Source organism: Camelus bactrianus, chromosome X (genome assembly GCF_048773025.1).
Source record: "Camelus bactrianus isolate YW-2024 breed Bactrian camel chromosome X, ASM4877302v1, whole genome shotgun sequence".
Classification (NCBI taxonomy): domain Eukaryota; kingdom Metazoa; phylum Chordata; class Mammalia; order Artiodactyla; family Camelidae; genus Camelus; species Camelus bactrianus.
In genome coordinates, this window is record NC_133575.1 from 113,138,744 (window position 1) to 113,151,425 (window position 12,682).

At 45.2% G+C, this 12,682-nt stretch overlaps 1 protein-coding gene across 2 annotated transcripts in view; it reads left to right on the forward strand.

Annotated features, from left to right (window-relative positions):
• The window catches only part of AFF2 (ALF transcription elongation factor 2), a 470,347-nt gene extending 460,877 nt beyond the window's left edge, over positions 1-9,470 (forward strand). For both annotated transcript variants that reach the window (XM_074359058.1, XM_074359059.1), the window contains one exon: positions 155-9,470. In XM_074359058.1, the coding sequence (XP_074215159.1) occupies positions 155-276 (122 nt within the window). In that variant the 3' untranslated portion in view covers positions 277-9,470. The remainder of the gene's footprint in view (positions 1-154) is intronic.
• Positions 9,471-12,682: the final 3,212 nt, after the last annotated feature.

Sequence of the window (12,682 nt, forward strand, 5' to 3'; positions counted from 1 at the left end):
TCTGTAAATTTCTGTTGGATGAATGAGTGAATGAATGAACAACAGATAAGTTTTCCGATGCCCACAGGGCGGTGGTGCTGCCCAAAGGCAGCTTAAGCAGTCAGGGGCCGTGACAGCATGCAAAGGCCTGACCAAGGTCTGCTCTGATTTTCAGAATTCTTTGGCGACCTGGACACGCTGATGGGGCCCCTGACTCAGCACAGCAGCATGACCAATCTCGTCCGCTACGTTCGCCAGGGACTGTGCTGGCTGCGCATCGACGCCCATTTGTTGTAGTGGGTGCTCCCCGTCTGCAGCCCCACCGCCCATCACTCTACCTCTACCAGAGCACCCTCGGTCGCTGGTGGAACACCACTCATTGGGAAAGTTCTCTTTGATTGTGTTTGTTTTTCTGCTTCTTTTGCTATCTGTGAAAAACAGAAGTCATTGTCAGTGGACACTACAACTTGAGCGCAGTGTATCTTTTATGACTTAGTCAGTTTTCAATATTTTATATGCATTTCTCAGCTCCCACCATCCTTTTGTGCTTGATGGAATGACACAGTCCTTACAGTATTGTTTTAGGTCCACACTACCCCAAACAAAGAATGGAAAGCAATTGTGATGGCAGGTTCCTGAGAAGTGAGACGGAATGTCATATATATATATATGTCGTATGCCATATATATGTATGGAGGTGAACACAGACACAGAGGACCTGCAAAGATTCCAATTTTCAGCAGTAGCCATTCCCCAAACCGTGTTCTTATGTCCAGACAAGAACGTAGTTCATAATCCTTTGTTAAACTTTCGTGGTTCCCACAGACTCAGTTTTCAGATGAGAATTTTCCTTGTCGAAACCCACTGGTTAGATGTTGTAGCAACATCATAAAATCGAGAGTATTAAGAAAATGAATGAGCACAGCGATGCTGCTCAGAGGCGACACTGCGGCGCACAAGCAGAGGACTTCGGGATTAGCACCCCTTTCCTGATTCATAGCTATGTCAGTGATGAGAAGGAGCGGCAACACTGATTTCGACAACTTCAAGGCATCCGCTGGATAAATCTTTTTGGACTCCATGACTGGAAGCGTAAATCCTCACCTGGGATTCTCTTTGTGGAAAGCTGTCCTCTTGAGGGCAGTTTAGTCGGTGCGCACCCTCGTAGCCAAAATGCTACACTAGAGATGTTAGAGGTGTTGGAGATGAGAGATAAGAGAGGTCTGGAAACCGTCCAGGAAACACGCACCTCTGCCTCTTTTGCAGGTAGTAGGCAGGTCCATAACTGGCAGGATTTTTTAATTGTATTTTGTTCAAATCTCTGGAAACAAAAGACGAGTTGTCACTACCCAGAAGTAATAACACACAGTCGGCTTCTTAGTGGCTTTAGCATCTGGACTTCCACAGTTAGTAGCCACAGTTTCTATTTCGCAGGGTTTCTTTTTTTCTTCTTTCTTTTTCCTTGGCTCTTTCTTTTCTTTTTTTGGCTCATTCGCTTCTGACTGAAATACGATCACTGATTTTATTCAAGTTTATATTAGCATATGAATCATTTCCATGAAAATCCCAAAGAAAACCCCAAACTCTCGAAGTGCTAACTAGCCTTTCAACAACAGCAACAAAAAAATGAGTCTTGGGGTACTGCTTCACCCTAGAGTGGCTTTGAGAGAGCCCTGAAGATTGGGGACAGTTCACCTGATTTGGAGATATTCCCACATCAGTTGTGACCGTCCCCACCCCTTGATGATCCTCTGCATTCATTTTATGCCCCTAAACATCGCAATGCAAATATCACCTTCGCTGTTCCAGCTCACCGGAAGAACCCCCCACCTGCAGTAAAAACCACTCGTACGTTAGTTCCTTGTAATTACCTGCCGGTATCTAATTCCACACAGCCTTTAATCTGCTGAGTTACTGGATTCTGTTCACTGAGTTATGACCAGGTAACTAATAGCTACATGCACATGAAAGATACAAACTTGTATGATTTTTCAAGCATGTCATGCAAGTCTGTAACAGGAGCGATGAGGGATCACTCCGCACTCTCACTGTCAAGGTTAGCTATGTCCCCAGTTGCAAAAGAGCCAGATGAGCTCTGTTCTGGTCATCTTTGAGTTTAAGACCCTATGCGGTATAATAAGGCTGTGGAAGTTGGCCTCCAATGGCTGAGGCCACGTTGTGAAGATGACTGCTGGGAGCGTCCCAGCTGCTGAACCCAGCACTTTTCATGCTCCCGGGGTGGCGGAGCTGGACGTTCGCAGTCTCAGCACTCACACTTGCAGACACACACACAGACCAAGGAAGCCCGAGAGACTCTTCCGAGCCTCTAACAGGGGGAAATGATCATAGAAATGACCCCGAACACCCAAGGAGGGTGTCACATATACAAGTGAAGCTGATGGCTTTGCAGTGACTCCAGTTCTCTGTTTGTATGGCTTACCAGGTAGAATGCCTGACTATTACTATATATAATGAAGCCCGCTGGCTTGACTTGTAAGTTCAACCTAGACCACGATCCTAGACCATCATGGATTTAGGAATAGATTCTTCTTGAAATTCAACCTCCAGAAACTAGACATTGGAGTGCTAGGGGCAGTTTCCCAGGGAAACAAGCATATTGCCTCATGAATGAAAGACTCGTACCTCTAGTTTCAGCTAGCCGTTAATATCTACATTACACACAACAGGGAGGCAGCAGAGAGTCCCGCTCGCTGCCCGATGCGTCACCTCTGGTGGCTGAGTGTAAAACGTGTGCCAAATCAGCAGCACGATGATCAAATCTGACAGTCGAGCTCAGGATCACCACCTGATTACTTTGCAGACCCACTTGTAAAGCAGCTTAGAAACCAATTAAACTTGGAGGGTGAATTGCCTTCCCATCCCTGGAGATGAGACGTCTTTCGGTTTCATGATTAAGGATTGTTGCTGTTTTCCAGGCACTTGATTCATCACATTGTAAATGGTGATGTGTGTTGTAGGTGTGCAGCTATTTGAGGGATTGAGATATTTTGTCAAGTAAATCTCTTCGGTGTACCACTTTGTGGGAGGGATACAAGACATGTGGATGGCAGCGAGAGATCCTGCCTTGAGGCCTTGATGGAGGCTTGGTGAGACACAACTCAGTAAGCTCATGGAGGTAGGGAGATGGGCAGCCACCACTATGCCTTCACTTGTCACCCAAGCTCCAACCACAGAGAGTTTGACAAGTTTGTGTTATGATGTTGGCTTGGCTTTGTATTTTTAATTAACTTTGGATTTTTTAGTGGTTTTGTCATATTACTGTCTGAGTTTGGTAGGTAGGATTAATTTGAAAAGAGTATACTCGTGTGGTCCTCGGGGTAGAATTTAGCCGTGAGCATGTTGTTAGCCAGCCTGTAGACTGTTAATTACTTAATAATCTCATTGGGAAAATACTAGTAGTTGTATATTTGGATGACATAATTGGAAAAGCAGATTAGCTGCTGCTAACTTTGCAAAGACTCGAGATTGGGATGCCTTTTTCCCATGTAACGACAGAAAAAGATTCAACTCTTCGGTCAGTAACCAAGTTGCTAAATTAGAAAGAAACCATTGGCTCAAATGTGTTTGGCTGAGTTTCCAAATGGATGGATTTTCATTGGGACAGTACCTTGCCTCATGCATTGGATTGGGTCTTTAGTGGAAAGAGAACTCCTTCTGTCGTTATCTTTCCCAAAGCTAATTCAGATTATGTTTTATTCAAATTTGCATCCCAGAGGTTGAAGTGGGAAAGTGAAGTTGGAAAGCATTTCTGAAGGCAGAATCGATTTAGCCGTGGGGGTGGAGCCCTCGCGCACGTCTCAACAGACATGATAAAATTCACCTGCGTGAGTTGCCAGGTGGGCGCACCAAACTGGACCACTGGGTAGGACTACTCAGTAAGGCAATGAACTGCTCGCTTAGAGAAGCATCACTCTCCCCATTGAGCGAACGTGTGGCGAGACGCTATAGCTACACAACATGGAATGGATGGGTCGAATCAGTGCCCCCAAATTCAATTCTGGGGGGGAACTTGGAGCCAGTTGTGGCTGCGCTGTACGCGACTGGCAGACTAAATTCTTCTTCCTCGTCGTGGTTGTCGTCTGTTGTTCTTGTTGTTTCTCGTTTCCACTCGCACAGCCTTATTCTCAGCATTAAACTCGGATTCATTTTCTCTTCGGTGTTAGCAGACTCCAACAACAGGAATGGCATCCGTGTATTGATAATCAGCATTTACCCTGGCAGGAGGCTAATCGGATAGGCTGGTCTCAGACATGAATCCTACCATCTGATATTTTTGGGGAAAGACAAAGTATGAGTTCCCTTTCCATTCTCCTCCTCACCAATCTAGAAGCCCTCTTTACCAAGAGCATCCCGTTTTCCTCTGTAACCCATCGACTCAAAGAAAATTGCATTATGGGGAGGGCAGACGGGGGTGGGGGGGGGTGGCCAGGCAGCAGTTCTCGCCCCTTTATGCTTCTGGCCTGAGATGGTAATGAACCTTTCATCAGGCTCACCATGGGTTAGGGGACCCAGAATTGCTCTTCTGATCCATGATCAATCATCGTTCTTCTAAGAGATTGGAGCTTTGCTGTTTCATTAACTGTGCAGTGTAGACTAATGGTGTTTAATAAAAATCATTCAAAATTTCAAACTCTTTTGCCAGTGACCTCAATTTTGTTGGCTCTTTGATTTGTACCAGACTTTGAGGAGGGAAGGGGGAAGCCTGCTACCAGGCCCCTGGTGGGATGCTGCGGGGCCACACACCCAGCGCCCGCCGGCACTTTGCTGGTGACCTGCAGCAGGCAGACCAGCCAGGAGACTTCCTGAAGTGTGCCCCATGGATGCTTGCAACTGGGGTTAGCTTGTTCCTACCGAGGGGATCATTGCTCTCCAGCCTCTGCAGCGGGAAGGCAGCTGCCATTTCTGGAGCTTAATCCGAATTGCAAATGCTTTACCTACTTGGTTTTGGCCCCCCTCACTCTTGTGGCTACAGAATAGGAAAAAGGGTTCAGAGCACAGTGGGACGCCAAAGGCTAGCCAAATGCGTGCCAGATGCGCGTGCCCTTCTGTGGTTCTGCGGCACTTGTGACAGCAGCGGAAGAGGAGCTCCTGGGCAGGAAGCAGAATTGGGGGAACCCCCAAAGAGGCTGCGTTGTGCCATGTGGACCAACTAGCTTCAGACCGGGAGCTAGCGTCTCCTTCGGTCAGCCGGGCATGCTGCAAGTGGTCTATTGGTAAAATGTTTAACAAGGTCTCCAAGAACCGAAAGCACTGAATTTGTGGCATTTGCCAGTGGCCGTGGCGGCACTGCTCCCACCCTGGCTGATTTCGAGCTACTGTGATGTCAGTGAACACAGAGTTGGGAAGAGATACACGCCAAGCTGGGAGACTGGGCCGGCCGGCCCCGCCACAGTCCTGAACGCAGCCAAAGAGGGCTCATATTTCGTGTTTATGTTCGTGTGAACACACACACATTTTAGTGACAAAAACTATGACATCATTTCCAAATATGAGTCGATCCTCTCGGAACGTAGGTAATTTATGGTGAAGCCTAGATGGGCGGGTTTTAAGCAGGAGCCGGCCGGGAGGCATGAAGCCCTCTGCGGCCCCAAGCACGAATCCATCGTGGGGCTGGCTTGGCCATCTCCACCTCTCCAAGGTAAAACGGAAGTGAGATAAGTGCTTAGAAAACCCTCCTGGTTGGTTTAAAATGAGGATAGGTGAGTATTATTTTATTATTATTATCACTGAAACGTCCAAGTGGCATTTCAAGCTTGTCAGTGTAACTTGAGTAAAGGATTTACTGTTGCTCCTACTAGTGGCGGCCTTTGGCTGGCTGGAAGCATTCGGGCTTCTGTGGAGAACAGCGCAAGCCAAAGTGTATTGTGTTGTTTTCTCATAACATGGAAACGCAGCGATCCTCCCACCTCCCCGCTGCTTTCACTTGAGCTGTTAAGGGATCCAAGTTACTTCACATGTGTTTTTAGTTGAAAGTACCTACTTGCTGTGCTCGCTCCGAATTCAAACCTGAATGTCCCCTGTATCAACTATATGATTAATACTCAGAAATGATCATCCAGACCAAAACAGTTCCCTTTTCTACCCAATATAAAGAAAACCAAGGTCACTTAACAAGAAGGCATAAACTTCAGTATATTTTTCTAAGAGAATGAGGTTTTCATTAAACACACACATACGCAAACTTTTCTTTTTTTTTTTTTTTTTTTTTTTTTACTAGCCCTCCTCATCATCAATCATCCTGAGAGTAGAACAGAAAGTCTCAAAGGACCTGTTCTCCTGGTTTGGTGCCTCTTCTACAGTTAATAAGAGGCTTGTATCTGGAAAGGTCGAAGAACTTGCCCTAAAATCTTATTTTTCTTTAAACATTTCCATGTTCTGTCCCAGCCCGAGTCCACGATCAAGTGCTGTTAGCCCTGGAGGACACCCATGTCTTACTCTTCCTTTCTGGCCTTTCTCTCTTTTGCCTCTGAAGCTCTTCCTGTGGCCATCACAGTAACGTGGAGGGGTGGTCTTCTGGCGCCTTGTGATAACCCTGCAGCATTTGCCCTGACTGGAGGGAGGTAACGTCTGGGTCTGGTTTAATTGCCATCACAGTCACATGAGGACTCAGTGTCCCCCGAGGCGATGGACCAGTTTGCGCGGCTGTAGAGAATTAGAAATGTGTTCATCGTCATCCGTGATTTTCCATTTCCAAACCATCCTCACTAATCAGTCATATTCACCCACAAGTATCACAAATGAGGTTGATTCTATCTCAAGACAATTTGTCAAATAGCCTTCTTCCTGGGCTCTCTGCTCTCTGGGTATTTAGAAAGCGAACTGTCTGAGACGGAACCCCTCCCACGTACTCAGTTCCGCAAATGGCTGCTTTCAGTCCTGTTTTCATCGGAATAGCGCTTCTGAAGATGGTTTAATGTTGCGTTGTCTTCGGATAAAATGAATACTTCAAAAGTGAGCCTGGTAGAGTTTCCAGGCTCAGACTGCCCCTTGGGAGCAAAGGATCCTGCAAATCCTTCCCCTTGGCACGTTTGGCTAGCTGACTGCATATCCTTAAGGCTCCTCCAGAGAAGAGGCTGCTTTCGTTTCTGTTCTGCGGTGGTGGGCGCGATGGTTGTGGCTGTGGTTGTTCCTTCTCTCTCTCTCTTTCTCTCTCTCTCTCTCTCTCTCTCTCTCTGGCTTCTGCTTTCCTGCTTGGGCTCTTTCTGTCTTTAAACAAATGAATAGTTGAATTCAATGTGAGCTTCTGAATTGTACTTGTTCATGCTCTTAAGACATAACAGATTAATAAAAATAGACGTGTTCTGATTTAAAACATGCCACCTGGAGAGGCATGCTGTATTATGAAACCATGCTGTTATAACAAGTCCATTATCACATGGCAGTATAAATACTAGTCTGTTGAATTCATTTGTCCAGTTGTAGAACTTTGTGGAGCAGTGTTTTGACCTTTATGAGATCATTCTGGAGCAAGTGGAGTGGTTGCAGGCAGATGAGACAGTTTACAGCAGGATTTTTCAATGAACTTTAGTTGGAGACCTGGCAATGGCTAACATCTTCAGATGTTGCTGTGACCATGATCAATACGAAGAACAAATTTCTCTTCAAGAAATTGCCCAGAGCACTTCAGTCAAGGCGGGGTTTTTTAGGTTCATCTTTTCCCTCTTTTTTTCCTTTCTCCTTTTCCTTTTTTTATTTTGAAAGGGTTTGGTATTACTGATTGAAGAAATGTTTGGATTGATCGCGATGTGTATTTCTTCTATCTACCTATCTCTGTCACCCTCCCTCCCTCCCTCATTAAAATCTTGAAAGCTGGGGTCTTTGGTAAATCTGCATTAGATCAGGCTAGGAATGAAATCTAAAGCTAATCAAATATTGATGAGTTTTCAAAGAGGAACACGCCATGTTTGTTGGGCCCTTCCATACGCCACACTGACAAATGGTACAAAAAACAGTTTCTAACATCGTCTGAGACCTAATGCAGTTTAACAAATAACTCCACATATTTTTCTAGTAAGTCACTTGACTGAGACTTGAAAAATACCCCCTGAGGCTTGCCAGGGGTGTCTTCTGCCTGGTCTACAGCGTGTGTGTTTGCTTTGGCTCGAAGAGGTGCATTCGTGTCTTGTGTGTTCATTTGAAGTGTTTCCTAATGTGCCCATGAGCCTGTGTATAAGAACCAGAAAGCTAATCCCAACATGTGGTTGATGAAGATGTGACTCTCTAAACCTTTCACTTTTTCTTGGAGAAAAAAGACATTTTCATGCATATTTTAAACAGAAAGTTTGTATATTTAAGTGTCATGGAAATATTTATTGAGTAACCAGGATACAAATGGGAATTTAATCGTCATCATGTGCTTTGTTGGGGGTAGGGGGGCGCTCGCCACCACCACGCCGCCGGACTGCTGGGGCAAGCCAGAACTGCCCGGACAGGACGCGCCATCTGTGTGTGTGTGCGTGTCCGCTCGCGCGCATGTGCAGCACGTCTGGCTTGCTGTCCTTCGTGGGATTTTAGCCTTCCCTTCTTGAAAAATATTCTTTTCCAGTTCCAGGAGGCCATGGCTACAGTGCTCTATGAAGGCAGAGGTTTTAAATGAAAACGCCTCTCCCCTTGGAAGCTATTATCATCATATTAGGGTTCAACTACTTGGATTCCGCTGGCCTTTGTGAGGGAAGAGGTTCTGTTCAAATTGAGCTGGGTTTCCAAGAGAAAGGCTGAGACACGTGGGAGGGGCGATGAAGGCCACTTCAGCTGCAGCATGTGAGCTGAGTCGAGCCCTCAGGAGTGAACTTGCCCTTGAGCTACAGCTCAAATCCCTGGGGCCAGTGTCCTGGCTCGGGCTCCCTCCATGTTGGTGCATGAGCAAAACCATCAGAAATAGCCTGGCCTGGTTCCTGAGAGGCCTTGTCCCCCCAAGGAAGACCCTTGCCACACTGGGGGCACCCCAAGTAGCCTTTAAGAGGCGATGTTAATTCATAAAGCGCCCCCTTTGTTTTGCCATAATCCAGTTCGTCTTTTGAGCACCTTTTTCTTGGGTGCAGATTTCCAATCTTCATACTCATTGCAGATTCACCGTCACTGTTCTTAACAAGCATGCTTATCTCATCAGAATTTCGGTAAGTTCTGATGTTCTGTACAGACCAAGGTAACTGTTCAAACATCAAGCAATGAATGAAATGGTATCTGGTTCCTGAAAACTGGTTTCATGTGCTTTACGTGAATAAAGCTGTATCTGCCTGTGTTGCTTTGCATTTCAAATGTGTGGCGCACAAGCGTTTTGTTGGCGCTTTGTTCTCGGTCCAGTAACTCTGTGTACAGACGTTTCAATGTAGTTTTGTTGTTTTCCATTACGGTGTCTCTGTAAAAATGATATTGGCTGAGCTGGTGCATTGGTTTTTCTCATCGAGGCATTAACTATACTGCCAGTGCATTGAATTATTTAAAAATGCAAAATAAAATTTTTATGAAAATCTCACTTTAGACCTGTAGATTATTCTGCTTACAGACTCTGCAGCCACAAGCACCAAGTCACCACGCCTTTTGCGTTATAACGCATGGTCAGTGTGCCCACTTACTTCAACAGCTTTAAAAGTGAGAACGGGGAAGGACATAACTCTCACAAAGCCAATTTATTTTATGAGGGACCTTTGGGCTATCATTCAAAGCCCACTTAAGAGAAAAATGTCAAATGTTTAGTTTTCTGGACCCTTAGCAGCACAGCACAAAAAGGCTTAGTACAAAGTCACAACTGGAGTGGCTGCTGAGAAGAGAGACAGAGGAAATGCTAAAACTAAACTAAAAACTTAAAAGCACAGGAGAGTATGGCAGTTTACTGTGGGGGCATGGCCTGGGCGGGCAACCTAGGTGGTAATTTTAGGTCACAATAATGATTTCAAGTCATCAGGAAAAGGTTAAGTCATCTTAAGTAGATCCTTTTTACTAAGGGAGAAGAGCATGCCATGTATTTCAGAGCTATTCCCTTCAAAATGTTCAATATTTCCCAGGCAGTGCAAAAGGAGGCTCTGGGTATCTAGAAATTTCATTTGTATGGAGTATATTCCCTGGCCAGACAAAGTGAGAAATTGCAGCGCTAAGACACTACACAGCACAGAGCACTTGAACATGAACGCCACATCAACCATCAGCTTAGCTGAATTTCCTGTGAACAAGCAAACTGCATTTGGCGTGGCCGGATAGTTTGACACTGCATCCTCGGAGTCCAGGTGTGAACACTGATGCAGCTAAATGTGGCTGACACTGAAGCCCATGACACTAGCACGAAGAATTCCAAATCCTTTCCAAAATGTGAACCCTACAATATCAGTAAATACGAACATTTTTCTTATGAGATAATGAAGAAATATTTGCTCTGAGTAAATAGACCTAAACGGATTATAAATTTGTTCTCAAGCAACCCAGTTGTTTTCTACTTCTCTCAAAAAAAAAACAGATGTCATAAATTATCATCATGCCTAGGTAAACATATGCATGAGTGCAGAGACGAGCTGGGAGGAAAAACACAAAGAGATTTTTAAAAATTGGATTATGCTCTTTGCTCAGTTTATGCAGTACTTACTGTGTGCCAAGCACTGTTCTAGCACTTTCTTCTATATTAACTTACGTTAATCTTCCTAATGGCCCTATGAGATAGGTGCTGTTATATTCCTGATCCATAGATGACAAAACAGAGGCACAGAGAGGTTAAGCAGCTTGCCTAAAGTCACACAGCCAGAATTTAGACAGTGTGGCCCCAAAGCCCTTGATCTTAACCCCTACCATCTCCTGCTTCTCACTATCACATATAATAGTATTGCTGCTAGAGCATCATTTCATTCTAGAAACAAAAGTAAAGAAGGGTCTTCAACAGGCACAAGAAAAGATGCTCAACATGGCTAATTATTAGAGAAATGTGGATCAAAACTACAATAAGGTCTCATCTCATATTGGTCAGAATGGCCATCATTCAAAAGTCCACAAATGACAAATGCTGGCGAGGCTGTGGAGAAAAGGGAGCCCTCCTACACTGCTGGTGGGAATGCAGTTTGGTGCAGCCACTGTGGAAAACAGTATGGAGATTCCTCAAAAGACTAGGAATAGACTTACCATATGACCCAGGAATCGCACTCCTGGGCATATATCCAGAAGGAACCCTACTTCAGGATGACACCTGCACCCCAATGTTCATAGCAGCAGTATTTACAATAGCCAAGACATGGAAACAGCCTAAACGTCCATCGACAGATGACTGGATAAAGCAGTGTGGTATATTTATACAATGGAATACTACTCAGCAATAAAAAGAATTAAATAATTTAATTTGCAGCAACATGGATGAACCTAGAGATTATCCTACTAAGTGAAGTAGGTCAAAGACAAATATATGATATCACTTATATGTGGGATCTAAAAAAAAATGACACAAATGAACTTATTTACAAAACAGAAACAGACTCACAGACAGTAAACAAACAAACTTATGGTTACCGGGGGGAAGGGGGATTGGAGGGATAAATTACAAGCTTGGGATTAACAGATACACACTTCTTTATATAACATAGATAAACAGCAAGGACTTACATATAGCACAGGGAACTATATTCAAAATCTTGTGATAACCTATAATGGAAAAGTATCTGAAAAAGAATGTGTATATATATATATGTGTGTGTGTGTGTGTGTGTGTGTATCTGAATCCCTGTTGTACACCTGAAACTAAGACAACGTTGTAAATCAACTATACTTAAATTTCCAAATTAAAAAAAAAAAAAAGAAGGACCCTGAGCCCTCAGGGAAGGATGTCGTCTTGGTCCTTCCAGAGAACTCTAAAAGAAAGGCACTGGGCCAGCCTTCCAGAGATGCCTCCTTCCATGAAGACTGAGATCAGGACCTGGGTGGAGTCAGCAACTCAGGAAAGATTTGGTGAGATAGGACCCCTTACGTTTGGAAGTAGCAAATAGAAAAGAGGGTACCACTTTTTGGCCAGCTGGACCGTCTGGCTGGGGTCATGATCAGGCCTTGTACTGGCTGAGCGTCAAATCAGCCCACTTCACAGACAGGCCTGGTGGGGCTTAACTCCTTGTCTCTGCCGTGTGGACACCAGTGCGGAAGGGAAGGAGCGCATTCCGGGGGGAGCTTTGAAGCAGGATTTTAGAGCTTAGAGGGCTTAGAGGAAACAGCTCACCTTTCCATGCCCCGCTTCCTTCCTTTACAAAACGGAGTTGATAATACCAGCCTTTTCCCTGCTTCCCAGAGATGAGCAAGACGTCATCAACACAGGTGTCTCATCCTACGTCCCTTCTTGGCAACACTGAGGAGCGTGCTGCCCCCAAAGAATGCCCCCCGACACACTGCCATTATCAAGGCCAACAGTCTTCGCCCTCTGAGGGTTAGTGAGGCAACTGCAAGGGTGCCTTGCTGGTGGCGGCTGCACTACAAGTGGGTAGGCAGCGGCAGCGCGACGGCCCACGTCGGGGACTGGGAGTTCACTGGAGCCTCACGCTTTGGACAAAGAACACGTTGAGCTCTGTGAGTTTCTCCAGGAAACACCTTTTGGGCTTGGTGGGCAATTTTGTCCCCGTTCCCCCTTTTTTAGAAAAGGAAATAAAATATAAAAGCTTCAGCTGTGGCAGAGTGGGATCTATGTAATTTGTTAAGGAGGATTTTGCCTGTAAGTTTCAGGTAC